Source organism: Grampus griseus, assembly GCF_964374135.1.
Source record: "Grampus griseus genome assembly, chromosome: 14".
In the NCBI taxonomy this organism is placed as follows: Eukaryota; Metazoa; Chordata; class Mammalia; order Artiodactyla; family Delphinidae; genus Grampus; species Grampus griseus.
In genome coordinates, this window is record NC_139008.1 from 31,912,016 (window position 1) to 31,936,894 (window position 24,879).

The following is a 24,879-nucleotide window of genomic DNA, read 5'->3' on the forward strand; positions in this document are numbered from 1 at the left end:
CCACAGCCACGTGACTGAGCTTGAGGGTGGATCCCCGGCTCCCCCGATGAACCTTCACACAGGACCACAGCCCTGGTACCAGCTCAGCTGTGCCTCATGAGAGACCTGGACCCAGAGCATCCACCAAGCCTTGGATTCATAATCCACAAAAACTGTGAGATAATAAACGTGCATTATTTTAACCTCTTAAGTTTGCAGGTATTTGTTATATCACAATAGATAATTAATATGTAGTTAAGGGTGTGGGTCCTGGGGCAACCTGGCTCGGCTCAAAGCCTGGCTCAGTCACTGGCAGGCTCTGAGACTCTGGGAAACTTACATAACCTCTCTGAGTCTCAGTTTGGTTCAGAGCAACGTACCAAGGTCAGTTCCTCAGTTGTGACAAACGCATCCTGGTGATGTAAGATGCTAACACTGGGGAAAACTAGGTGAGGAGCATATGGGATCTCTTTGTACTGCCTCTGCAATTTCTCTGCATACCTAAAATATTCCAAAAGAAAATGTTTATTTAAAAATAAAACCTGTGGGAGAGGAGAGAACATTCCTGCTTTTTATCGCACTCAGGATATAAACACCTGCAACATTCAACATGCAAATCAAGGCCTCGGCAAACAATTTGTCTTCAGAAGGCAGACAGGACTGACAATAAGAAGGGGACATTGTGACAGCAAGCACGGGGCTCTGAAAACTGGGGACAGCCTGGAGGGGCTGGCGTCCAAAGGAGGCTACTGCAAGCCTCCCTCTCCCAGAGCTGCTGGGAGGCACGTGGGGGAGTGGTGATGATAACCCAGTGTCTGGAGCCGGACTGACTTGCATTCAAGGGGCTGTGTGACTTTGCTTCTTGAGCCTCAGTTTTCTCATCTGTAAAATGGGATTCACCCTTTCCTTCCTCATTAGACTATAGGGAGGGAGGTCTCCTGAGATCACGCGGGCAGGGTGCTCACTGGGCTACACTGAACTCAGCGAGACAGAGAGAAGTAGAAGCATCTGAGAGAGACCACGGCGGCAGAATGAGCCAGTGCTGTTGGCCGGTTAGGTGCAGGGTGAGTGGAGGTGAGGGAGAGGGTGGGGTGGACATTCCTGGGATGGGGCCTCCCACCCAGTGCCCTTGAAGCTTTCAGGTGAATTACAAGGACTTCTGTAGTTTTCTTGTTTCTCCGCAGTAAACCCAGCTATGTTTTCTCCAGCAATCCCTATGCAGCCAGCTGGGCCCTTCTGGCTGCTGGGACCACCACCTCCGTGCCAGCAGAGTGGCTCCAGGATGGATCAGCTCCCTGACCACTGCAGAGCTGTCCACTCGGGGACAGGAACACATGGTGGAGATGGGAGGTGTGGCGATGGGGACAGTTTTATGGGGGTGGGTGGGACAGTGGATCCCTTTAACCCCAAGGACTTTTTCAGACCCCGAATTCCTAGTCTGGATTGTGTCTTCCATTAGGGCCAGTTCTTGCCGAGAACTCCCTAGGGCTTACCGGGCACCAGCAGGCGGTAGTTGTGCTGGAAGCTGCAGGCCAGCCGCCGGGTGAGCAACATGGAGGCCATGGTCACCTCCACCGGCAACAGAGACCCCCGTCACACGCTCCTGCCCTGAAAGAAAACAGAAGCACAGAGTCACGCCAACCAAGACCACACCCTTGCTGGCCAAGTATCCCACTCCCCACAATTTCCCCACACAGTGGAGAAGGTTCTTCTAATATGAAATCCTTTGCTTTTATACAGAATATAAACTTTTTTTTTTTTTTTTTTTTTGGCGGTACGTGGGCCTCTCACTGTTGCGGCCTCTCTGGATGCACAGGCTCAGTGGCCACGGCTCACGGGCCCAGCCACTCCGCGGCATGTGTGATTTTCCTGGACCGGGACACGAACCCGTGTCCCCTGCATCGGCAGGCGGACTCTCAACCACTGCGCCACCAGGGAAGCCCTAAACTTTTTTAAAAAATAAATTTATTTTATTTATTTTTGGCTGCGTTGGGTCATTGCTGCGTGTGGCCTTTCTCTAGTTGCGGTGAGCAGGGGCTACTCTTTGTTTTGGTGCACGGGCTTCTCATTGCGGTGTTTTCTCTTGTTGCGGAGCACGGCCTCTAGTCATGCGGGCTTCAGTATTTGTGGCACGCGGGCTAAGTAGTTGTGGCTCACAGGCTGTAGACTGCAGGCTCAGTAGTTGTGGCGCATGGGCTTAGTTGCTCCGCGGCATGTGGGATCTTCCCGGATCAGGGATTGAACCCGTGTACCCTGCATTGGCAAGTGGATTCTCAACCACTGCGCCACCAGGGAAGCCCAGAATATAAACTTTAAAAAAAAAACTTTTTGACCGCGTGACTTGCAGGATCTTAGTTCCTGGACCAGGGATTGAACCCAGGCCACAGCAGTGAAAGCTTCGAGACCTAACCACTGGACCTCCAGGGAATTCCCCAGAATATACACTTTAAATCAAAGCCTGTTCCCATGTTTTCATTTGACCTTGTAGCCAGGTAGGATTATTATGCCCATTTTCTAGATGGAAAAACAAAGAGAGGGGACAGAGTTGGCTTGAGAGCTCTCTGTAGGTGAGCTGGCAAGCTCAGGGCATCGTCCACCTGGGATAAGCAAGGCAGGCCTGTGTTCTACACGATGGAAAGACCCAGACGGACGAAACTTCACAGCAGACGTCATGATGACTGCTCAATGTGGGAAGCGGGGAGCTCCCTCTGCCCTGTTCACATACAGAATATCGGTGGTTGGGAATCCTGCAGATCCAGAGGCGTATCCGGTGGCCCATTTTGGGGGTTGTACTTCTCCCGAGTTTGTTCTGGACTGAGAGGGGTCCCTGGAATGTGGGATTTTCAGTTTTGAAACTGGAACAGGCCCAGAGCCCAGTGGATAGTTACTCTACGCAGCCCCAGGGAATCAGGGTTCCCAGCTCCCACTTTACAGGTGTGTTGGTTGATTCTCTCCAGATTGCTCCTAAGCCCTGATCCCAAATCCCGGCACCTAGCTCTGTTAGTTGCCTTTGCACTGTAGGCCTGGAGCAAAGCCTCCCTCCCGCATTGTTTATCTGCTTCTTCTTATCACCTCTCCCCCCTCCATCCCCCTCTCCCCAGGCCACCATTCAAACTACTCCCTGTGCATCTTTTTGTTTGTGGGTCTTCTCACTAAATACATGCTTTGTTACTTGGCACATGTATTTTCCTTGTGTACCTACAATACTGGGTATAGACCTGTATTGTTTCTCAGAACAACGACGGAAGCATTCGCTTCTCATTATTACTGTTTCCCGAGTCCTTTCTACATGCTGCCCACTGTGCTAAGCACTTTACATACAGTATTATTAACATTTATTATTATTATTAACACCCACAACAATGCTATATCACACCCTTTTTACAGATGAGGAAACTGAGGTACATAGATGTTAATGGTGGATCTGAAAACAGAACTCAGCTGTCTGAGTCCAGGGTCAGCAAATGTCACCATTCACCATTCTCAGAAACTTCTCCCTCCATCTACAGGGGTGTAGACATGGCAGCCAGGTCTGTTCTGTGTGACCCAGCCCCACTGGTCATACCTGACTGGTCCCGGCTGGGCCAGAGTCCTGGGAGCTGTTGGGTCAGCCACTATCTACCTTGTAAGAGGAGCTGGCGTTCAAACAGGGTCTTTTGTTTAATTAATTAATTTGGCTGCGCTGGGTCTTAGTTGTGGCATGCGGGATCTTCGTTGCAGTGTGCGGGATCATTAGTTGCGGCATGCGGCATCTAGTTCCCTGACCAGGGATTGAACCCAGGCCCCATGCATTGGGAGCAGAGTCTTAACCACTGGACCACCAGAGAAGTCCCCAAACAGGGTCTTTTCATGGAGAAGAATGTGGCCTGTGCACTAGAGAGAAGCAGCCACAGGAGAGAGAAAGTGGGTCCAGCATGTGGGGGACTCCCTGGTTCCATCTCAAGCCTGCAGCTCAGCTCGGCCATGAGTGCAGCACCCACTTCTGAACCTGTTGGGGGGACCTGAGTTACCTTCCCGGGGGGTGAGTGGGTGGGGGCAGGGGAGAGCCAGGAGTGTTACGCTCAAAGATGTCCCTCCACGTGGGAGGAAACATCAGGAGTGAGGGAAAAGTGTTCCCATCCTAATAGTGCCTTGGTAAGAAAGTCCAGAAAGCCTCCCCCTTCCCCACTTTTCGGGGCTTGCTTGCATTACTTTGAATGGATTTCTGTTGCTTGCAAACAGAATCCTAGCTAACAGCATGGTTAGAGCGTCAGAGCCCCAAATTTTGGGAGTGCACTGGGAATAATAATGCCTCTTCTGGGACTTCCCCGGTGGTCCAGTGATTTAGACTCCGTGCTTCCACTGCAGGGGGTGCAGGTTCGATCCCTGGTCAGGGAACTAAGATCTCACACGCCACACGGCACAGCCAATAAAAGAAAAAGAAAATGATAAACAAAACCATAATAAGGCTGCTTCTACTCAGCACTGCAGGTGGAGCAAGGCCCTGCAGGGTGGCTAAGGATGAAGACTTCTGGGCGGCAAACCTTCTCTGCCCAGTGGGGGATCGGGATTCCTCCAGGGTGGAAGTGACTGTTCTGAAGGGTACTTTGTTCCCCTCAATCTGCTCAACCAGCAGTAGTGTATCTCTCCGTTTCAGAGACGACGAGATGGAAGCTCGGAGGAGTTATGGTATTTGGATTTGGTCATAGGATTGCTTCGGACTGCCTGACCCCAAACCCTTCATTACAGCATCGATTAAGTCAGTGAATAACAAAACACCTACTGTAGAAGCAACGGGGCTTGATGAATACAAATGATCTAGTTCAGAGGGGAAATTTTATGGCTTTTCACCCGAGAAAATATTATTGAGAAAAGCATGGGCTTGGAAGGTGCAACCTTAAATTAACTGAGAAACCAGACTCTTTCCTTGATAACTCAATGGATATTTGATCTATTCCAGAACAGCCAACTCAATGCAAGCCTGTTAATTTTTAGCAGCCTGGTAACTAGGTAGAAAGAGTAGTTGCTGTCTCTCATTTAAGAGCATTGGTCTCAAACGGGAGCACTTAAGACTCCACACAGTTCAATTTCCAGTAGACGTGTTTTTGAAAATGCTAGATGTGTTTTTGAAAATGCGAGAATCTCGGAGAGCTAGCATATTAACATTTGAATGCTCTGCAAAAGTGAAAGTCACATCTATACACTTTCAATTACAAAATGTCACACTGGGAAATATATCTCAGTGATATTTCAGTGGCCCGCAGTTGAAACTGACCTTATAACGAAACCTGATCTCTATCAGACGTTAGTTCTTAGCACAATATATTTCCAACAATCAGAAGAATTAATGTCATTCATTCACTGTCCCTGGCCCACTAATTCAATCAACAAAATTAATTAGGCACCTGTTTCAGGCAAGGCACTGCATTATTTAGGCATAGGAGAAAACGAAGATGGATAAAATGCTCCTCTCTTTCTGAAGCTCATAATTTAGTGTCAGAGGAATGAAGGGAGAAAAAATGGGAGAATTTAATGTACTAGCTGCTTTACGCATCATGTTGATAAATTCTTAAAATAACCTGGCAGGATATGCAGGTGAAAAAATTTCCAGTTCACTGTCAACAACTAATTCTGTATAAGACAGAATGGAACCCTGACTTTTGCTGGTATAAGCAAGGTACCATGGGAACAGAGAAATTAATTCTGGGTTGGGGGGCGTGCTGCCCCTTGAAAGGCTGCGAGATTTCAGAAGTCACAGAAGAAAGGGGAGGTAAGGCCTGAGCTAATGCTCGGAGGCATGAAAGGACATGGAATGGCCAAGGATTCAGGCAAGAAATCACAGAGTGGAAGGGAAGATGAGGGGCAGAAACAGCTGATCGCCAGATGGAACCCTCTGGAGACCCTCTCAAGGAGGGAGGGTGCCAGCTGCTCGTCTTATCCGGAAGGATCCTGTTCAGTCAAGTCCCAGAGGACAGGGAGGGAATGAGTACTCAGCATGTCAATGAGATGCTGGGGTCATCGTTGAGCTGGGGAGGGGGGCTTGCTGGGGTGAGCTGAGTGGAGGGCACCAACCAAGGTGGGAGATGAGGGCGAGGAAGCAGCCAGGGACCAGCTCCTAAACCCTCAGCCTTAGAGATGGTGGTTTAAGAATTATGCCTTCCTCAAAATGTTAAACGTAGGATGACTATATGGCCCAGCAATTCCACTCCCAAAAGAACTGAAAATAGGAATAAATACATAAACATGCACGTTCACAGCAGCACCATTCACAATCATCAGAAGTTGGAAACAACCCACTGTCCATCAATGGATGAGCAGATGAACACCATGCGGTCTGTCTATACCAGGGAGTATTATTCGCCATGAAAAGGAAAGAAGCACTGATACAACATGGATGAACCTCAAAGACATTATGGTAAATGCAAGAATCCAGACGTCAAAGGTCACATATTGTAAGATTCTGTTTATATATAAAACTTCAAGAATAGGTAAATCTAAAGAGATAGAACTTAGATCAGTGGTTGCCAGGGGCTGGGAAGAGAGGATAGTGGGAGTGACTATGAATGGCCACGGGGTTTCTATTTTGGGTGATGAAAAATTTTGGAACTAGATAGGGGTGATGGTTGTACGACATTGTGAATGTATTAAAAGGCACAGAATTGTTCACTGAAGATGGTTGATAGTTAATTTTGTTATGTGAATTTGACCTCAATAAGAAAGAGAATTGTTGAGTGATCCCTCCTCTTTCACAGAGGGGAGAGAGAGGACCAGAAAAGGGCATAGAGGGGAATGACACATCCTGATCATAGAGGCCTGCGTTTGAATTCCTGCCGCTACAGGCTGTGTGATCCCAAGTTGTCATTTGACCCATCTGCTTCATTCATTCACTTAGCAGGTGTCCCTGTGCCCCTGTGATACGCCAGGCACCGTGCATAGGCACTCTGATGAAATGCAGAGCAAGACCCAGCTTTAAAAGAGCTGTGATAGATTAGTGATGTCTGTCACGTGCACTGTAATAGTGCAGTCGTTGATTCTAGAGCTCTGTGGTCTGAGATCCCTGGAGGTTTCTGGGGTCACTGAGGAAAGGGGACAGCCTACAGGCAGACTCTCCCTGCAGACTCACTCTGGGGCCCCTCAGATGCAAGTCAGTCACAGGAGGGGCTCCCTTTCCCGGGCGGAGACCTCAAAGCAGCAACAGTGACAGCAGACAGCTGGGTGCCCAGGGGTCTTGCTGGGGGCCAGTCATGCCCGTCTCTCACCTGGCAGGGCAATGATGCCCTCAGGGGGTTCCTGGCTTTCTCTCTTCCTCTCCTTCTGTTTTCTAATTGGTTTCTGACCTTTTTAAAGGACAATTCATCTCACATCACTCTCCTGCCTAAAACCCTCCAATCACACTTAGAAAAATACAAACCCCGAGAGAGTGGGGATGGAGTTTTTCCTGTTCACCAGGTACCCGGAGCTCAGCACAGCTCCCGGACTCATCGCATTCGAGCTGTGAAAGGCAGACATTCCCACATACCTTTTAAGGTAGATCATATTTAAAATTAGCGAGCAGGTCTGAAATTTGTGTTAAAACAACAATTTAACAATAACATTCCCCTCCCCTCAAATCTAAAGTCACTGTGTCACTGACTGTCCACCACAGCCCTTGTTTGGCTCGGGCACAGAAGACACATCACTCTCCTGGCCTCGGTTTCCTCGTGTGTAAAATGTAGGTGTTGGATCATATGGTTTCTAAGGCCCCTTCTGACCCCGAGAAGCATGTGGCGAGCAGTTTGCTCAGAATACCTGGCAGCACTACTCCCCACCTCCACTCTTACCCCAGAAGGGGTCCCAGCATCACCCTGTTCCTCCCGCCATGCCCTCTGCCATCTGTGGCACATCTGGAAAAAGGAGGAGGTGACCTGAAGGATCCCGGGCCTGAGGGCGAACTTTCTGAGCACTGGCACACCCTGAGGCTTGTGGCCAAGGCGGGGCTGGAGAAATCCCAGACTCTGAATGGAAACAAGCTGGTTGCAGGCACCCCTGGTCCCTAAAATCCCGTCTCCCTCTGTGTTTTCCAAACCTCTTCCCAGCATACTACTTCTCCCTCACATTCTTAATCTCGTACAACATGTATTTACTTAACGTACTTCTTGAAATCAACTTGCTTTATATCTTTTTTTTTTAACTTTTTGTTTGTGCCGAGAGTCACCTGGGATCTTAGTTCCCCGACCAGGGATCAAACCCGCGCCCCATGCTTTGGAAGCTCCGAGTCTTAACCACTGGACTGTCAGGGAAGCCCAGAAATCAACTTGCTTTCTAAACTTTATAAAGCTATTTTCCTACAACCCTTACTAATCACTCCCCAGCCCCTTTTCCTCAAAGTTTCATCTGGGGCAAATAAAGGTGATGGGGGAAAGAATGTAAGAAAATCAAGACAGGTTGTTAAATTAAAAGCTGGATGCAGTTGACTACCCAAGGTTTCCGGCCTCGGCCAGGCCCCCTATTTTTGCTGGCATGGAGACCACCAGCTCTTAGACAGGTGTTAAAGGAGGACAGGGACTTTTCTCCTTGACAGAACCTAAAGAGAAATTTCAATCAATCAATAAATTAGACAGAATAGGAACCATCAGAGTACGCGGCAGATGGGGGCGATCTTTGTTTCAGACACCCAGAGCCCCTACAATAAATGCTGTTTCTTACTGTGCGTTTCAGTCAAAACAAGTTGAAACCCTTGGGTTTCCACCCACTGCTCCCTATCCCTTTTCCTCTAATTAAAATGCTAATTAGTTCTCTCTGCTCCCTCTTATCTGCCTGGTGCAACTGAAGGGTGGGCAGGGCTGGGAGAAAGCAATGTTTAAATCAATAGGGGGAGAGGAATTCAGGTGAACGGGGCGGGGGGGGGGGGGCGGCGGCGGGGGTGGGGGGGAACCTTCCCAATTTGCTTTGGAGGGAGAATAAAAAGTCAAAAGTACTGGTTGCTGGATTTTTTTTTTAACATCTTTATTGGAGTATAATTGCTTTACAATGTTGTGTTAGTTTCTGCTGTATAACAAACTGAATCAGCTATATGTATACATATATCACCATATCCCCTCCCTTGCTGTTTAAGGCTCACCTACTGTGTGCCCTGTATCTTCTATACTACTTTTCGTATCCACCTCAGGTGACAGGCTCAGAGGTGAATGGCTTCCCAAGCTCAAAAGCCAGTGACTTTGGGGTCTCAGAAGCCAGTGATTCTTCCCCATGCTGCTCGTGAGAATCAGGGGAGCTCTCCACCTACGACGCCCACCCCCCACCCCCGCCCTGGGCACACCCACGGATCTGACCTGGGCATTGGTGAAGCTCCCGAGGCAGGGTTGGAACCACCTTCCTAAGGGGTAAACGGTGGACCCTGCACTTGACCCAGGTCTGCATGGCCCCCAAATCCTTGGAAATGGTTTCCGACTTTGAAAGTTAAACATCCCAAAGATGAAAAAGAAGAGAAAGAAGAAGATCAAGGTGGCACTTTGGGGAGGTGGTATGCAGGGTGTTTGATGTGAAACCAGCCTCTTTTGCCTTCTGTGTGACCTTGGGCACCTTAAGTAACCTCTCTGTGCTTCAGTTTCCTCCTCTGTAAAATGGGGACAATACCAATTGCACCTAACTCATGCGCTAGCAGAGGGTGAACTGAGACCTGGGACTCGGGTCCCTGCTGTATCCCCAGCCCCAGTGCCCGGCTGAGAACAATCACTGAATAAATAATAAACACTCCAGAACCATCCTACGAAGATGGACTCATCTCTCCACCATGCTGCCTCTCAGGCCCTATGAACACCAAATCTTTGTACGTGTCATTAGCTAGAGATAGAAGCCCCAGACCTCTCTGAGGCCCTGAAGATGCTCTTTCTCATTCTTCTATCTGCTCTAGGGACAGAGACAAAGGGGCTGGCAGAGGCTGGGGACATTCCTTTCCCATCTGCAGCCCTAGCCGTCGGCTTTTCTGCAGACTCAATGGGGACACAATGACACGTTCAGCTAAGTGGGCCTCCATTGTCAAGGCCAGGGGTCGTCATGGCAACCAATAAAGCCAGAGGCCTGGCCTTTACAGATGGCTAACAGGGCCCCATTCATGGGCCTGTGACGGTGGCCTTGGGACAGAAGGTTTCATCTCAGACCTGGCTTCCCTCCTCCGGCCCCGACTCCTGTGACTCCTCCTCCCTGGTTTTCTCTGCAAAATAGACCCCGGACCTCCCACCCTGCACTCATGATTTCCTTTAAGAACCTGCCTCGTGGAGCATGATACTATCATCAGTGGCTTGTATCAGGAGAGAGGAATATTGTTCTTAGAAACAGGTAAGTGTTGACTCCTAAGACAGACTAAGGGTTCATTTGAGAAAGTAACGTGAGCCAGAAATTGGGCCCAAATGTGCTGTCTATTAGCTTGATGACTCTGGGCAAGTTGCTCAACTAGGGAATTCCCTGGCAGTCTAGTGGTTAGGACTCTGCGCTCTCACTGCCGAGGGCCCAGGTGAGTGCCTGGTGTTCAATTCCTGGTCGGGGAACTAAGATCCCACAAGCCGTGTGGCATGGCCAAAAAAAAAGTCACTCAGGACTTCCCTGGTGGCACAGTGGTTAAGAATCTGCCTGCCAATGCAGGGGACATGGGTTCAAGTCCTGGTCCAGGAAGATCCCACACGCCGCAGAGCAACTAAGCCTGTGCACCACAACTACTGAGCCTGCGCTCTAGAGCCCAGGAGCCACAACTACTGAGCCCGCGTGCTGCAACTACTGAAGCCCACGCACCTGGAGCCTGTGTTCCGTGACAAAAGAAGCCACTGCAATGAGAAGCCTGCACACTGCAACGAAGAGTAGCCCCCGCTCACTGCAACTAGAGAAAGCCCACATGCAGCAACGAAGGCCCAACACAGTTAAAAATTAATTAATTAAAAAAAAAACCATTGCTCAGCTCACCAGGGCCTCAGTTTTCTCATCTGTAAAGTGGGAAGAATAAAACCTACCCATGTGGTCACGAGGCACAGAATTTGGTTCCGGCCAACTGAAGCCGACACACAAGATGTAGAAGAGAAGGCTCCCCGCAGGCCATGTTCTCAGTTTCCAAAGACCCCTCCTCTGCAGGGAAGGTATTTCTTCTACAGCCTCAAGTGCTGGGAGGGACCATTTGCACGTGCAAATCTCTAGCTCTGCTTGAGCCTGAACATCCAGCTTCCACGAGACAGAAGCTGGTCTGCCTCAACATCTCCCATCCTCAGGCTCCTGTCTCCCAGTTCACCTGCCTGCCCCAGCCCGCCAGGCTCCATCAGGAAGCATAAGGTGAACTTAAATCATGCATGCAGGCAGCATGAACACGGCATCACTAGAACAGAGTGAAGGGAGGAAAGAACAGACAAGGCTTCAAGTCCAAGTCCTCTGAATGGGAGAGACACAGGCTTTATTCTGGGGGCAGGAAACAGGTATAAAGACGCATCCTGGAATGGCTGGGCTAGTTTTGGATTTCCAACCCCACAAGGGAGCAGGAGTGAGAAAGCAGAATCTGGGCTGGGAAGGATGCTGTGCCAGCACTGAAGAAGCTGACCCAGGCCAACGTATGCGAGTCTGCTCAATTTCACAAATGTTTACGGGGCGCCTGCACTGAGCCAGCACGTGCTGCAGAGCGAGCACATGCCCTGCTCTGTCCTCAGGATCCAGTGTTCCCAAGCGGGGGGCCAACAAGCAACAGATAAGGTCAGTGTGATGAGAGGAGACGTGCTTCCTGTTTAGAGAAACCAAATCATTTTAAGGACTCCAGGAACTGCTAAGTATGCAAATACCACAGCGTATAACAAATGAGCCATTTATTTCCTTCCAGGTCTGCACCACAGGTGACTTGGAAGCACATTTTTGGTGACTGGAGTTACAGTGTGTGCCCGACAGTATTCCTACGATCCCTTGGAAATATTTTAACTTTTCAGAAATTCAAAGGATCTTTCACTGATGCGTGATGCAGGGTCTGCTACAATTCAATGAACGAATCCCTCCTGTGCCAAGCGTTACCCACACTATCTCATCTACTCCTGGAAGGCAACTACTACTCTCCCATTTTTCAGGTGAGGGAATAGGCTCAGAGAGGTTTTGCCACTTGCGCAAGGACACAAAGCTGGAGATAGTGGAGCTGTGTTAGAACCACGGCCCTCTGAGCTTGAAGACTAAGATCTGGGTATATTACCAGTTTGGTGGTTGTGATCCTTACCCAGAGAGCTCATCAATCAACAGAGACCAACATACATACACCTCCTTTACAGGGACAAAAAACTTCAACAGTTACCGCTGCTTGCAGCCTTCCTGAAGACCGTCATCTTTTCTTTTTCTTTTTTTGCCGCACCTTGCAGCATGTGAGATCTCAGTTCCCTGACCAGGGATCAAACACAAGCCCCCTACACTGGAAGCATGAAGTCTTAACCACTGGACCGCCAGGGAAGTCCCAAGACCTTCATCTTTTAGCCACACACTCGTTTCCAACCTCAGCCCACACGTGGCACTTTCCCTAAACCCCAAAGCTTGTCCCACAGTCCCTTCCAGGGTGCAGAGGCCCAAATTCCACGAGGCGCCCCATCCCACCCTATGGCATGTAAGGTCCTTGGCGTGGAAGAAGCAGCATCTTTATGACTCCATGGCACTTAGGACAGCTCCAGGTAACAGAGAATGCTAACTGCATGTTTTAAACATCAATATGTGACCCAAGAGTTTGCCTACCTTTCTTGCAACCTAATTCTTCTAGCCAACGCTTTAAACATTTTGGTGCAGGAGAGACAGCGAAGGGGAGGGGAGGTCCAAAGATAGAGTCATGAAAAAGCAGCCGATTCGCCGCCTTCTGAGCCAATCAAGCAGGCTCACCCCTTGCTGTTGATGTGGCACAACGGCCATCAGTCATATGATCCTGGCCAAACAGTCAGGCCTTCTGGATGGCACTGTGTGTTGATTTCCAAGATCCTCATGCCAGCCTTACCTGCCCCCCCCCCCCCACAAAGATCTAGCAGCATCTGAGACATCAAACGTAATCTGTCTGTTTAGGGAGTCTTCCCACGGGACCACAGAGGGCAGACGGCTGGAGCCCTTAACCCTACAGCTCACAATGCCTTGTTTAGCTTGTTTATTGAAAGGAGTGGGCCCCGGAGGACAACATATAGCACCAAAGAAAGAGCTGGGACATGAATCTGAGGAAGAAGGCTGATCACAGCTGCCGGTGATTATCAACACGTGAGGCTGGAGCATTGATCTAGCGCAAAACATCCATCACTTCCACGGTGTTTTGTCCACACAGAGCCAGATACGCAGAGTAAATAAAACTGGCATGGAATATTTCCTGGTTGGCATCCTCCCTGGAGGGGAAACCCACCCAGGTGCCCAAACCTCCCCGGGTTTCTCTCATCAACAGCGTTCTCTGCCTTCCCTCCTGTTGAGAAAAATGCCTCCATTTTATGGCTTTTTGATAGTTTTAGGAAAACAAACTTGCTAATTAAAAAAAGAAAATCTCTAAAATGATACTCCTTGAGACATGTACAAAACCCCCAGCCATCCTCCAGGCAAAAAGATAAGGCTTTCAGGAATGAGTTGAGGGCTTCCTATTGAAACCATCTTATTTTTTCACATTTAAAAAATGTGAAATGCCCCAACATTCCTTGGCTCCTTGCTACCCCCAGGATAAAGCCCAGCTGCTTGGCTGGGTACCCCCTGCCCCCAACCTGTATGTCCTGCCCTCTGGACGCTGGCCTGTACATACTCTGCTCTTCGCTGCCTCCGGGTTTTCACTCACATGATCCTGTCTGTTGAAGTGTCCTTTCTGCCCCTCGTCCTGTGCCCTTGCCTCTTGTGTACCTTTTCAGAGTGGCCACCTCCGGCCACCTACTCCAAGAAGCCTTCCTGCTTCTCAGTTCAGGGTTAGATGCCACTCATCTGTATTTCTCCAGCAATCTTTCCTTTTATTATTATTTTTTAAATATTTTAGGGGAATTCCCTGGCGGTCCAGTGGTTAGGACTCGGCGCTCTCATTGCTGGGGCCCGGGTTCAATCCCTGGTCGGGGAACTAAGATCTCACAAGCTGCGTAGCATGGCCAATAAATAAATAATTAAATTTCAAACACACAAGATGAATCTGACTCTACCTACCACCTTGTTCCAACTGTCAACATCTGTCATGTTTAGATTAGCCACAGATTTATACGCATATTCTTTTCCTGTTCACCTGTACTGTCTATCTGTTCACATCTCTGTCTCTGCCTTTAGCCTGTGAGATTCATGTATTCACTCATTCATTCACTCACGGGTCCACCAGCAGGCACCGCTATGTCCTGACAGCCTATGGCCTGAAGACACAACACTAAATCCTGAGGACCCAGGTGGGATGGTGGGACCAGACAGCAGAGTCCCTGCATTCTGTTCCGGCGGAAGAGACAGACAACAACTAAGTAAACAAGGAAGACAATTTCACATCGTGACAAGGGTCATCAGCATCACTTGACAGCCATCAACCCGCCTGTCTCATCACCTCCAGCACTGAGCACATGTCACAGGCAGAGGAGGCCCAGCAAACATCTGTGTGCTCCCAGAGCTGGATGCTCTGAGCACAGGGTTCCACCGAGGCAGCCTGGGTTCTGCGGTCACTATGGCAACAGTCCTTCCCTTTCCAACCCCTTGGAAGGGGGCAGTGGATGTAGACCAGGATGACTGAGGATCCGCCCCAGCTGCTCAGGACTGAGATACAGCTCCCCCCACCCCCGCACCCGCTGGCCACCACAGTCTGCTCTCAGGATGACTTTTCAAGTGTGCGAACATCTGGTTCACAAAACCAAAAGGCCGAGTGAACTGATAAACACTCCCTACCTGGGTTCTTTCTTGATCACCCTGAAGAGTCACCCCCATAACGTCAAGGGGTGAAAGCAACACAAAACAGACAAAACACAGGAGGCTGTTTCCAGCCCTCTGGGATGGACTTCGGAGGCTCTGGTGAGCTCGTGGGCTTATGGGCTCTGACTAAACGTGTGTTTCCCTGGAGGTCTTTACAGCGCACCTGAGTAACTCGTTGCCTGGCGAAGGCAGGAGGGCAGTTCTGTTGGGAAGAGGTGGGATAGGGAGGCCTCTTACCATACCCCACACCCCAAGATCTCTGCAGTACCCACTAGGGGCCACCTGCCCAGAGGCCAGCTCTAGAAAGCCAGCCTTGGGTGCAGAAGGGAAAGACCCTCCAGGTTCATCCATCAGTGGCTGAGGCAGGGGTGCTGGGATTACAAGAATAACAGCAACAACAGTATTTAGTGATCTCTTACTTCGGGCCAACCCTCTTTTAAGCTTTTCCATATAATAGTGCCTTTAATTTTTAGAACAATCCCCTGAAGCAGTTACAATGATCCTCCTCTCTTACCAACCCCCGCAAAAAGGGGGGGATGGGCTGGAAACTGGAAGCACAGAGAGGTTAAGTGACTTGCCCAGAAACACACAGCCACTAAGTAGGTAAGCCAGGATACAAGCCCAGGCTGGCTCTAGATCCAGCGCTCTTAACCTCTACACCACAGTAAAGAGGTGAAGTCACTCAGACTCAAACTGGAAGTGGGCAAGACTGTTGAGTTATCCTTCGTAATTTCACAAGAAGGGTGGCAGTGGAGCAGTGACATCATGTGGGTTTTGGCTGGGGCTGGAATCTGGCTCTGCCTCTGTTTTCTCAACTGGAAAATGGGTATGATAGAGTTCCTCCATCCCGAGGCTGCTCTGAGGATTACATGAGGCAATCCACGTGCCGAGCTAGGCAGAGTGCCCAGCATGTGGCCGGTACAGAAAAGATGCAAGCATAGCTCAACAACCACCCATAATCCCAGAACCACCAATTGTTAATACTTGGCCACATGTGTACCTAACCCATCTATTTATCAGTCTATGTATTTATTATCTCTCTTCTGGATTCTTTGAGAGATAGTTGCAGACATTGTGAATTTCATCCCTAAATCCTTCAGCCTGTATAGTCTGAGAACAGGGACATTGTCCTATATTAACCTCAGCACAAATTATCTGAGGTACAAGGTATTTCACCTTCAGGAAATTCACCATTGACATAATAGTATTATCTAATATATTCTGTATTCAGATTCCCCCACTTGTCCCCAAAATGTCTCTGGCAGCTGTTTCTGTTTTCCAGGCTCCAACCCGGGATCACTCATCATTGCATTTGTGTGCAAGGCTCTTTCATCTCTTTTTAACCTGGGACCATTTCTCAGCCATTTTGCTTTTCATGCCATTGACATTTTAAGAGTCTAGGCCAGTCGCTTTGAAAGTCTTTATATATTTTTAAGTCCTTATAAAATAAACTGTAGCCCACGGGCAAATGGAGAAAGTGCCCTATAGGGTAGAGGTACAGGGGGTTTGGGGGCGGGGCAGAGGAGGGCCTGCAGCATCAGCTCTACCTGGGTCTAAGTACGAGGTTTCCCGGAAGCAATGACAGAGGATGTTTAAAGGTGATTTGAGCTTTGAGCAGGTGGACCAAGGTGGCGGGGCCACTGCAGACAGAAGCCATAGTGTAGGGAACGAGAGTGGCATCTTGGAATTACCAGTGGCAGCAACGCCTCTGAGGGTGAGAGCACCGCACTGAATAAGCAGGGTCTGTGCCTGCGTGGACCGGAACCTTCCTGAGGCCGGTCCTTGTCTCTGGATCTGTCTTCTCCTCCAAGATGCCAAGGGCACTGCCCAGCCCACAGGCAGTGTTCATCCAGAGCGACTGGCCACCAAGCTTCCCAGAAGTTCAGGGACAGGCAAAGCACAAAGGATTCCCTTCCAGGGGTGACGGCGAGTCACCAGGATTCCCACGTCTTGCCCTGCAAGTGAAATTTCCCTTTCTACACCTGCTTGCCTCTTGCTGGTTCTTGGGGCTTGGGCTGCTTCGCTCAAAAAATTCAAAATGGACTTCTAATTGACCGCGGAAGTAAACCATGTGAGGAGGTTGCCATCCAAAGTTTCCTCACGTCTCCTTGACTAAGCCCTCCAGGTTGTCAAGCAAAATCCTTCCGTCTTGTGGCGGAAGAAAGTGAAATGCCCGCTGATGGGGCCCCGTGAGCCTTCCATTTTTCCAGAGTTTCAGAGAGAAAGGTGTGTGTGTGTGTGTGTGTGTGTGTGTGTGTGTGTGTGCGCTGTTTTAACCCTTAGGACAGAAAGGAAGGATCTCTTTGGGGGGTTTGAGTGAAAATGTCCTTTCAAGGTGACCCACACTTCATTTCCTGGGGCCAGGAGGCAGACGCATGTCGGAAGTGGTTCTGCCAACCTACTGATAAATGCAAATTCCTTACTTGTCATTTTAACATCTGTCTTCATTTTGTTCCCACTTGAAAGGGGCCCATACTTTAAAAAGTCAACTATACTTCAATAAAAAATTAAATTAAATAAAAAGGGGTGGGGCTCATCCTGCTCTGTTCTCTCCACAAAATATCCTTGAAAAATCTGTCATGTAGGTTTGTGTGTCCTTCAGACAGAAAGTCACACACAGGCACACTTGTACGCCAAACACCACAGATATCAGTGACACACCTCCACATGTCAGCAGATACATGCGAACACATGGACACACACCCACACGCACACACACGTCTACACTCACAGCGCCTGGTCGTCAGGGTCCTGCAGCAAGCCCAGCTCCCGCCTGCTTAAAATGCCTCCTCTATGCCATCCTGCAGAGTCCCAGGGACGCGGCCAGCTGGTTCATCCTAAGAGGCGCCACCGGGTACCAGCTCCCCCCTCGGGAGGATGCTCCAGACTCCCAGGCCGTCCGTCCCCAGAACATGGGCTCAGATACTGGAGGGAGAAAAGGGCTCCTCGGAAGCAAAGCAGATCTGGAAAAGGAAGCAAAGCAGATCTGGAAAAGGATGCGCTCAGCTGGTTCCCAGCAAGTGCTTAGAGGGAGAAGGGATGAGGAGGAGGGGCGGGGAGAGCGAGACATGGATTCAGAGAGAGAGAGAGAGAGCTTTCCAGACAGAAGCAGAAAGGAAAAGATCCACACGAAACACCTGCTCTGGGACTTTCTGAAATAGACTGTTTTTCTCCCCTTGACCCGTCGGGGGTCTCTCCCTAGATTTTTCTCTAACAGGCTCGGGAATTCCTGAAGCTACAAAGCAGAGATCCAAGGCTTCAGATTCCTAAATGGCTTCCCCAGGACTCGGTGGCGGCGGCAGCAGATCCAGCCTATGATGGGGCCACAGCCCTGAGGGACTCTGAGGGGCGCCAGGTCATCTCCAAGACCTCCAGGGGCTGACGGGCTGCCCTGTCTCTTCCAGTCCCTCTGACCCCCTCTCTGGGCGGGGTCTCGGGGATTACTCTAGCCTCCCCATTACAGACCAAGCTGGGGTCAATGCCTGTCCACAGGGGGCCCAGAAGAGGAAGTGGGAATGGTCACAAGATGGGGAGGGCAAGTGGTGGGCGGAGGACACAGAGCTTTTGGTCACATGCTGCTCATCAGTTGCTATGACGACGGCAAGGGGGTGGGGGCACCCAGATTGGAGGCTGCGAGAGAGACGAGTTGGTTCTAAATCATCGTGACAGCGCTTCAGTTGAGCTATTACGCCGTTGCCGTGGCAACCAATGGGCTCAAATCGCAGAGGAAATCTATAATTATTACAAGCCAGATACCGGCGAACTTGGCGCGGTAATCAGCGTGTTGGGGCAATTTAACGTGAACTCTGGGAGTGGCGTGGGGATCGCTGACCCCCAGCCCCCATCTCTGGGAAGAGTAAGGCCAAAGGAGTCTCAGCAAGGCAGATCTGTTGATGCCACAGAAAGGAAACCTGGAAGGATCTTTTGGCCAAATGAAGAGTAAACATTCGGTGAAACCACATGAAAAATGTCAACATCTGACCATTGAAAAACATTTCCCCTGAATTTATTATGGAAATTTCCAACGTACACCAAAGTTGAATTTGACATTGAATACCTGTCCACTCACTGCCTAGCTTCTGCTGTTAACATTTTTACCATGATGGCTTTCTCACATATCCACCCCTCTTTCCATCCATTAACCCTCCCGATTTGTTGATGCATTTCAAAGTAAACTGCAGACATCAGTGCCCTTCCCCCTCAAATACTTCAGCGTGAATAAAATTAAATATTTGATCATTTTTAAGAACAAAACAGCAATTTAATTTGATTCAATCTAAGTAGAACAAAATCTAGATTTCTGTCATCTAGCTGTCCATCCATCCATCCATCCACCCATCTACCTTCTCTTCCACCCATCCACCCACCCAGCCTCCCACTCATCCACCCATCCGTGCATCCCTGGGAGACCTCATGCACACTCATGGTTTCCATGAATGATTCACCATCCCTGAATCTTCCTCCCTGTTCCAACAGGAGGTCCTGCACATTAAGCTCAATACCTTCTCAACTAAATATCATCATTTTTTCCCTTCACCACACCTATTCCATTTCCTGTGTTCAGCACCTCAGTAAGCAGAACCACTGTCTACCCATTTATTCAAGCCAGAAACTCGAGACACACCCTTGATTCCTCCCTCCCATTACCTTCACTTGGTACCATGCCCTGGGATTTTACTTCCACACTAGCTCTGGGCTCCAGCCTCTCCTCTTGTCCCAGTTCTGGTACCTGTCATGTCTTAGGTGGACAGCTGCCCCAGCCTCCTGGCTGGTCTCCCGGCTGCCATCTCACTCTCCCTCTGCTTTCTCCACACTGATTTATCTTCATGAAATATCTGGCCATGCTGGTGGGGGCACACATTTATACAAATACCTCGGAGAGCAATTTATCAAAATCTAAGTCAAAGAATTTGCAAAGGAGCATGTATGGGGCAATGTCTCCTAAGTCCCCAGCAGTTCCTACACTTGGGTATCACATTGGTTTGAGATTTAAGTAGACCAATGTGTCCAGGGAACGTGCTTTTATGAGCTGCCTCTTCTCTGTCACAAGTATCAACACTAGCTCTTCACCAGGAATACCTTTCCAGCCTTTCAAGCCTCCCCAGGTAACACACAGCACCCCAGCAGCACCCTTAGGTAAGGTCAGTCCTGTAGGGGCTGGTTGTACTAGGTGATGGTCTTCTCCCCTGTTCCAGGGATGACTGTGGAAAATACCTAACCGGAGGGTGAAGCAAAAACTGGAACACACTTTGGAGGCATGGCAAGTTTCAAGGGAGCATGATGGGGTTGACAGGAAGGCGCCTGGCTCTAGGTCCTGCTCAAACCTCGCAGGGTCCCCGTGCCTCAGTCTCCCCAGATCTACAAGGGGCTGACCATACCTCCCAGAGGGGTTCTGAAGATCAAAGGTGGCAATGGAGGTGAAAACAGCATGGCAAAGTCATCTTGCTACACAAATGAGAGTCATTATTATTAGTTTATCTTCAGATCTACTAAGCCCACTTCTTTTTAAATTGAAGTATAGTTGATTTACAATGTTGTGTTAATTTATTCAGTACAGCAAAGTGATTCTGTTATACATACATATATATATTCTTTTTTTTTTTTTTTTCGCGTTACGCGGGCCTCTCACTGTTGTGGCCTCTCTCGTTGCGGAGCACAGGCTCCGGACGCACAGGCTCAGCGGCCATGGCTCACGGGCCCAGCAGCTCCGCGGCATGTGGGATCTTCCCGGACCGGGGCATGAACCCGTGTCCCCTGCATCGGCAGGCGGACTCTCAACCACTGCGCCACCAGGGAAGCCCATACATATATATATTCTTTTAAAATATTCTTTTCCATTATGGTTTATCACAGGATATTGAATATAGTTCCCTGTGCTATATAGTAGGACCTTGTTGTGTATCCATCCTATATCTAAGAGCTTACATCTGCTAATCCCAAACTTCCAGTCCATTCCATCCCTTCCCCTCCCTCCCACTCTCCCCACCCCCTTGGCAACCACAAGTCTGTTCTCTGTGTCTGTGAGTCTGTTTCTGTTTTGCAGATAGGTTCATTTGTGTCATATTTTAGATTCTGCATATAAGAGATATCATATGGTTTTTGTCTTTCTGTCTGACTTACTTCACTTAGTATGATAATCTCTGGGTCCAGCTATGTTGCTGCAAATGGCATTATTTCATCCTTTTTTATGGCTGAGTAATATTCCATTTTATATGTGTGCCACATCTTTATCCATTCATCTGTCAAGGGACATTTAGGTTGCTTCCATGTCTTGGCTATTGTGAATAGTGCTTCTATGAACATAGGGGTCCATGTATTTTTGAATTAGCATTTTCTCTGGATATATGCCCAGGAGTGGGATTGCAGGATTATATGGTAACTCTATTTTTAGTTTTTTGAGGAACCTCCATACTGTTTCCCATAGTGTATTCAAGCCTACTTCTTTTAGATTTTATTTATTTATTTATCGGCTGCTTTGGGTCTTCCACTGCTGTGCGCTGGCTTTCTCTAGTTGCAGCGAGCAGGGGCTACTCTTTGTTGCGGTGCGAGGGCTTTTCGCTGCAGTGGCTTCTCTTGTTGTGGAGCACAGGCTCTAGGCACGCAGGCTTCAGTAGTTGTGGCACACGGGCTTCAGTAGTTGTGGCTCACGGGCTCAAGAGCGCAGGCTCAGTAGTTGTGGCACACGGGCTTAGTTGCTCCGCGGCATGTGGGATCTTCCCGGACCAGGGCTCGAACCTGTGTCCCCTGCATTGGCAGGCAGATTCTTAACCACTGCGCAACCAGGGAAGCCCCTCAAGCCCACTTCTGAATACTAAACACCCCTTAAGTGCCTGGAACAAAAGCTATACTTGTTGCTTCTGTTTGAGTGCCTATTTTTTGCCTAGGACTGAGGTAAGCACTTTACTTGTATGATCTCATTTAAGCCTCAAAACAACTCTCCTGTAGTAGGGATTTTTGCTCCCATTTTACAGATGAGAAAGAGGCACAGAGAGGTTAAGTAGCTTCCCTGATAAAATACAGAGGGATGCTACCCAGATACCCCCAAATCTTTCTGACTGCAAAGTTCATGTTTCTCCCACTTCTTAATCATTCCACCTTCTTAAATCAGACCTTTAGACCAGTGTTGTTGAAAATATACACTTGACCCTTGAACAACGTGGTGGTTAGGGGCATCAACCCTCCACAGTCCAAAATCCGAGTACTGCTCTCTCTGCCTCAAAAACAAAGGAATTGATAAATGACTCACCCAAGGGCAGGAAGCTGAAACAGCGTGAATAGAATCAGGACTCAAACCCTAGTTTTTTGTATTCCACATACTGTGATCTCTAAATCCAACACAAACTCTCTGTCACACTTAGTTAATCCAAAGATCTGGAAAGTGGAAATATAGGTACTATATATATATTTGTGTGTGTGTGTGTGTATACACACACACACACACACACATATATATTTATAGACTCAGTTTTTAAAATTTTAATTAAATTAATTTATTTATTTTTGATTGCACCAGGTCTTAGTTATGGCCCACGGGCTCCTTAGTTGTGGCTTGCGGGCTCCTTAGTTGTGGCATGTGAACTCTTAGTTGCAGCATGCATGTGGGATCTAGTTCCCTGACCAGGGATTGAACCCTCGTCCCCTGCATTGGAAGGCGGATTCTTAACCACTGCACCACAAGGGAAGTCCCTGTAGGTACTACATTTATTGAAAACAATCCGTGCAGTTTAATCCGTGTAGGTCAAGGGTCAACTCTAAATGCGAGTCAGGTATGCAATTTAAAATTTTCTATTAAATCAACTGTACTTTAATAAAATTAAAAAAAATAAAATGGATATAGCCATTGGTAAATTCATGGATCACCTAACATCCAAAATAGGACTGGATAAAGACCAGAACTGATATATGTATATGTATAACTGATTCACTTTGCTGTACACCAGAAACTAACACAACATTGTAAATCAACTATTCTCTAATAATAAAAACAAAAAAAGACCAGAGCCATACCCAAATTACTGAATATTCCCATTAAAAATTTTTTTCTACTGAACACGTTATCAAAAAAGGGGAAGTGAAATTTTAATGTTAGTTGTATGTTCTATTTAACCTGATACATCCAAAATATCATTTCAACACATAAGCGATGTAAAAACTAATTAATGGCATATTTTTCTTTTTTTTCTTTTCTTTTTTTTTAACAATTTAATGGCATTTTAATTTTTTGGGTCTACTGCATCTTTAGAATCGCTTACAGCACATCTCGGTTCAGGTGAGCCACGTTTCTGGTGCTCAGCAGTCGTGTGTGGCAGCTTAGGTGGTGCCTTTACATACCTAGAATGACTCTAAACCTTCAATAATGTTTTTGGTCACCATTTACTGAGCACCTGCTAGATGCCTGGCCCTCTTCTAAGTGTTTCACATATATTAACTCCACTATTCTCTCCACCCCGGAAAGCAGGCGCTCCTACAAGTTACAGAGGAGAAAAATGAAGGTCAGGTAGTTTAGGTGACAAGCCCAAGACCATGGAGCTAATTATCCGAGGAAACCTGGCCCCTCACGGCCACCCGCTAATGTCCGATCTCCTCCTACCACATATCAGTCTGTAAAAATTAAACTCCCAAGAAAAAGGATTTGACTTGCGGCACTTAATTTTAAACAATCTGATTAATCAATATATACGATCAAATAAACATTAAAAAGTATGCAACGCACTCTGAACTCCGAACCAACGTGGGACCTTAAGAATGGAGGGCTTCCCTGGTGGCGCAGTGGTTGAGAGTCCGCCTGCCGATGCAGGGGACACGGGTTCGTGCCCCGGTCCGGGAAGATCCCACATGCCGCGGAGCGGCTGGGCCCGTGAGCCATGGCTGCTGAGCCTGCGCGTCTGGAGCCTGTGCTCCGCAACGGGAGAGGCCACAACAGTGAGAGGCCTGCGTACCTCAAAAAAAAAAAATGGATAGCAAACCAGACCGTGAACCCGCCACCAGCATGCCTCCTTTTGTTTCGATGGGATATGAATTAGAGGGAATGACCAAGTTCAAGTTTCTACCCCTCAAAGCAGCTCCCTGTCGGACACAATGGTGGCTTCATTCTTTTGTGAGATCATAAGAGCTTGCTCCTCCCCCTGGTTTTACTTATGACATGCAAAGATTGGCTGTATTCTACTGGGGATGGGGATGGTGGTGGTGATTTTATGACTGGTCCTGGATGATCCTGGACCAGTTTGAAGCACAAGTGATACCTGACCTGGGCTGCCAACATCCCTAATGCCTGGCGAGGATGCACCGGAGTTCAGTCCAGCCAGCTCTTTGGCTCCATGGTGTGGCTGCTGCCTCAGAAATGCAGGCTGTAAACCGGCATAAAAGTCAACCACACCTTGGTGCTGATTCTTTGAATGTGACCAGAATTACCTGGTCATCAGCTTGAGGATGAAACCAGAGAAGGGAGGAAGAAAGGCAACTCTAATCTGCCTCTAACTCATCTGCTTCTCTCCATTTCCATTAGGTGCTCCAGCCTGGGCATCTCTCGGCAGGTCTACTGCAGGGACAGAGTCATCTTCCTAATTCCACGCTCTCAGCTTGTCACTCCGCCGCAGCTAAGGACAATTTGGTTCCCAGTCTTTCACGAAGCCGCCTGTCTATCTCTCCTAATTCATGTCCTGCCACTGCCTTTTGTTCACTGTCTCCAGCCATTCTGGCCTCTGAATCCTGGAAAGCACAGAGCTCTGTGGCCTCAGGGCCTTTGCATTGGCCATTCTCCCTCAGGCCTCCTCGGCCAGCTTCTGTGCATCCTTCAGGTCTCAATCATTGCGTGTTATCTCCTCATGGAACCTCATGGAAATATGCTTGTCCTGCTGTAATTTCTTACAGCTTCCTGTGTTACTGTTCCTTTCCACTTATCACAGCTTGCACTTATACATTTATTTGTGTATCTTCTTATTCCATGCCTTCCAGGATATTCCCCATTCCCCAGAGATGGGGTGAGCACCCAGCACAGTGCATGGCACACACAAGGCGCACATTCACTATTTGTTGAGTGAATTCTTGCTATTCCCA

At 48.6% G+C, this 24,879-nt stretch overlaps 1 protein-coding gene across 1 annotated transcript in view; it reads right to left on the reverse strand.

Moving 5' to 3' along the window:
* The window catches only part of ABAT (4-aminobutyrate aminotransferase), an 88,336-nt gene that overhangs the window by 37,239 nt on the left and 26,218 nt on the right, over positions 1-24,879 (reverse strand). The window contains exon 2 of the mRNA XM_082670885.1: positions 1,473-1,587. Within this exon, the coding sequence (XP_082527011.1) occupies positions 1,473-1,542 (70 nt within the window). The 5' untranslated portion in view covers positions 1,543-1,587. The remainder of the gene's footprint in view (positions 1-1,472; positions 1,588-24,879) is intronic.